This window comes from Tupaia chinensis, unplaced genomic scaffold (genome assembly GCF_000334495.1).
Source record: "Tupaia chinensis unplaced genomic scaffold, TupChi_1.0 Scaffold000115_1, whole genome shotgun sequence".
Taxonomy (NCBI): domain Eukaryota; kingdom Metazoa; phylum Chordata; class Mammalia; order Scandentia; family Tupaiidae; genus Tupaia; species Tupaia belangeri.
The window spans coordinates 563731-567795 of record NW_006159579.1 but is presented as its reverse complement, the minus strand read 5'-3'; the positions used below and the strand labels follow the sequence as shown (position 1 = coordinate 567795).

The 4065-nt window shown below is 37.7% G+C and overlaps 1 protein-coding gene across 1 annotated transcript in view; it reads left to right on the top strand.

Moving 5' to 3' along the window:
* The window catches only part of CDK5RAP1 (CDK5RAP1 mitochondrial tRNA methylthiotransferase), a gene marked incomplete in the record, with an annotated part of 35534 nt that overhangs the window by 21401 nt on the left and 10068 nt on the right, over positions 1-4065 (top strand). Inside the window, 1 exon segment of the mRNA XM_006144007.3 lies at positions 1055-1204. Coding sequence (XP_006144069.2) covers positions 1055-1204 — 150 coding nt within the window.

Sequence of the window (4065 nt, the reverse complement as noted above, 5' to 3'; positions counted from 1 at the left end):
GGGATGCGAACCATGGTCGACTATGTGGGAGTCCAGCAACATAGCCATTACACTAACTGCTGGTTCCCCATAACAATTTCAAATACTTTTATGTCCTCCAGTCTTTCAGTCTCTACCATAGAGTATAAATAGTCATATACGTAGACAGTCAGTATATGTTAAGTGGAGACATACATGTCTCTCTTCATACATGAGTGAAGCAAGCTCAGCAATAAATCTTCCATGTTTTTCCACTTTCTGTCAAATGCCAGGGCCTTGTTGTTTTTTATGGCTGAATAGTATTTCATGTGCCACACTTTTTCAATCCATTCATCTGTTTGTGGACATTTGGGTTGGTTCCATGTCTTAGCAAGTGTGAATAATGCTGCAATAAATATAGTTGTGCAAGTGCTTTTCCAACTGAGCATTCTCCTGTCCTTTGGGTAAATACCCAGGAGTGGAATTGCTGGATCATACGGTAGTTCTATTTGAAGGTTTTTGAGGATATGTTCTTCTATAATGCATTCAGAGAATATATAGTCTTATGTAATGTAACCAAAGTTATACAATACATGTTGATTTATACTTTGCTTCTTTCAGTTAACAGTATATTTTGGAGAATATCCATAGTAATATACAAAAAACTATTATTATTTTTAGCAGCTTCATTATACTCGACTGTGTAGTTAAATCATAATTTGTTTTACTACTTATCCATTGATAAACATTTAGTATTCTTTGTACCCTGTGTCTCTGTAAACAGTGCTGTTGAATAACCTAGTACATGAATCATTTGGTATATGTCCCAGTATAATTGTAGGATAAATAAAAAGAGTAATTTTTAGTCTATGATTTTCATGTGCTAAATTTAGAATTTAACCTATGCAAAAACATGAGTTCACTATAGTTACCTTTTTCTCCTAGAATGTTCTGAGAGCCAGAAAACTCTGTTAGCTCTGGCTTTGGTTTCTGTAAATGTGTCTAACTTGTAGGTAGAATGAACATGGTTCTGCTCTTTGCCTTAAGAATGGATTCTACAAGTCCTTGGTAACCTTCACCTCCTTTTTTATTGTAGAAGACAAGAGCATATCATAGGCTGAAGGATGATGTCCCAGAAGAGGTAAAATTAAGGCGTTTGGAGGAACTTATTACTGTTTTCCGAGAAGAAGCAACAAAAGCCAACGAGACATTTGTGGGATGTACCCAGCTAGTGCTGGTAGAGGGGGTGAGGCCATATGTATTTATTTTTTATTTTTATTTATTAATTTATGCTGGATGGTATGAATGGACATGTACATGAATGTGTATGTAAAAGAACACCGAAGAGCTTGTGTGCTCATGCACCTCCCTCTATTGGGGCTAATCATGCTTCAATTTTTGATTAAAGCATGATTCTTTGATTTCTCCTCTGATTTTCTATTCCTTCAGAATCCTAGGGACACACATGTGATTTTAAAAAAAATTTTGGAGAGATTTTCGCTATAGGACAAACATGCACTTGCCTGAGAGACAGAGACAGAGAGAAAGAAAGCAAGAAATCACCCCACCCCACCAAAGGGATGGTCAACAGAGAGAAAGAAAGCAAGAAATCACCCCACCTCACCACAGGGATGGTCAAGCTACAGTCCTTTCTCCTCCTTTCTCTTCTTCTTAGGATTTTGGGCATGCATGCACATGCACCCAGTGTCAATTTCAAGCTGCTGGATCCAGGACTTAAACCCTGTTTGACTATGTGGGAGTCTAATACCTTAACCAGTACTCTACCTGCTGGCCCCCATACATGTGTTTTTTTAAGCCACCGAGGCCGAGACTTGCACTCTGAGTGACCACGTAGGATCTGGCTTCTTCTGCACAGTGCTTAAATGCTGTACTGTTAGGGCTGGCCCTTGCTTTTTAGAACACTGTGTATCTCTTCTTTATATAAATCTTCTTTGATTTTTTTTTAATTAAAGTTTTTGTGGTTTTTAGTATGTAAGTCCTCTTGTTAGATGTGCTTGTGCTTTCTTCTTGATCTTATGGGGTCGCTTCTTTTTTTCTTTTCAGAATGACTTATTTAATTTTGGGACCAGCAGATGGTGTAATGGCTATGTCACTGGACTCCCATGTAATTGACCGCAGTTCGAGTCCCAGACCCAGTGACTTAAACTCATGCCACGCACATATGCGTGCATGCCCAAGATCCCGAGAGGAGAATGGAGGAGAAGGGATTGCAGCATGGCCATGCCCTTTGGGGGGTGATTTCTTGCTTTCTGTCTCTCTGTCTCTCTCTGTCTTTCTGGTGAGCACACATGCCCTATAGCAAAATACCTCTCCAAAAAAAAAGAATTAATTTTATTTATTATTATTCTTTTATTTTGACTAGAGAGAGAGAGGAAAAGTGAGAAAGCAAGTCATCAGGTCCATGACATGAACTGTGGTCAGCCATGTGGGAGTCCAGTGCCTTAACCTCCATGTCACCTGCCAGCCCTAGGTTCCCTCTTTTATTGACTCATTTCTGTTTAAAGACCTTCCTTTGGCAAATGTGGCAACAGATTCTCTTAGTTTTCTTTCATGTTAGCGTGCCTTCATTTCCTTTTCAATCTTGGGAGATATTTTTGCTGGAAATAAGATTATGGGTTAATAATTCTTTCCTTTCAGCTCTTGAAACATGTATACTTTTTTCTGGTATCCATGATTTTTTATGAGAAATCTGCTGTCATTGTAACTTTTCTTAAAGAAAGATGTCATTTCTCTCTTTCAATATTTTTTTGTTTTAGTGTTTAGTGTTCAGAAATTTAGCTTTGGATTTATGCTGTTTGGATTTTTTGTCTTTTGCTAAATTTGGGAAATGTTTGGCTGTATGCTTGCCCTCTTTTTCCTCTTCTGGAATTCTGATGACAAAGGTCAACACAGATATTAGCTTTTTAAAAAATAATTATTTATTTTATTTATTCATTCATTTATTTTTTAGTTTGAGCAGAGACAGACAGGGTGAGAATGAGAGAGAGAGAGGAAGTGAGAAAGCAAGCTACTAGATTCAGGACTTGAACCCTGGTCGGCCATGTGGGAGTGTCCAGCGCTTTAACCACACCACCTGCTGGTCCCCTAGATTTTTTTTTTTTAATGACCAGAGAGCACATGTGCATGTGAGAAAAAAGGGAGGAGAGAGAGAGAGAGAAAGAGAGAGAGAGAATATCCCTCTCAATAAGGCTTGGTCATATAGCAATCCTTTTTTTCTAATTCTCCCTCCTGTCAGGATCCTGGCACATGTGTGCATGCCTGGTGTGTTTTTAATCTCTTCCATTTTTTTTCTTTGCTGTTGCGATCTTGGGTCACATGTACATGTGTCCAGTGTGTTTTTCAAGCTGCCAGGGCTGGAATTCAAACAATAGTCATATTTGGCTCCATTTTTATATCTTCTACTTATTTCCATCACTGTGTTCTCTTTTTATTTCCTTTGAAACTTAATTTCACATTTAGACTTAGTTGTATTGGGTTGTCAGAAAAGTCATGACACATTTTTGCAACAAATGGCACTAGTTATATTTGGAAGTACTAGAGTAATTTGCATCTATGTTATTGCTATGTCATTTGACAGCTGACAGTAGCTTCACTTAAAAAAAACTAAGCACTTTGGTTGAGTTTTGGAGATTTACAAGTTGAAGTGGAAGACCCAACTGCATTTTCTTTATATTTTACTGTTTTACTTTTGTAAAGAAGGATGCATGTCATGTCAAGCTTATGAAAAGTTTTATAAAGTTTATAGTGACAACGCTATATGAGAATGTCATTGTCACTGATGGTTCATGAAATTCCGTGCTAGTGATTTTGATTTCCATGACGTTTCTGGTCAGGGAGTCCCACTGAAGTCAATGATGACAAAATAAAGGCATCGATTAAGTCAAACCCACATTAACACGTCATGAAAGATTGCAGAAATGAACATTCATCATTCAAGTGTTCACAACCACCTGAAGAAGCTAGATATGTAAACAAGCTCAGTATTTGGGTTCCTTATGAACTCCAAGAAGTTCACATGACAGTGCATATAAACATCTGTGATATGCTTATTAAACTTGGGGAAGATGATCCTTTTTTTTTTGGAGA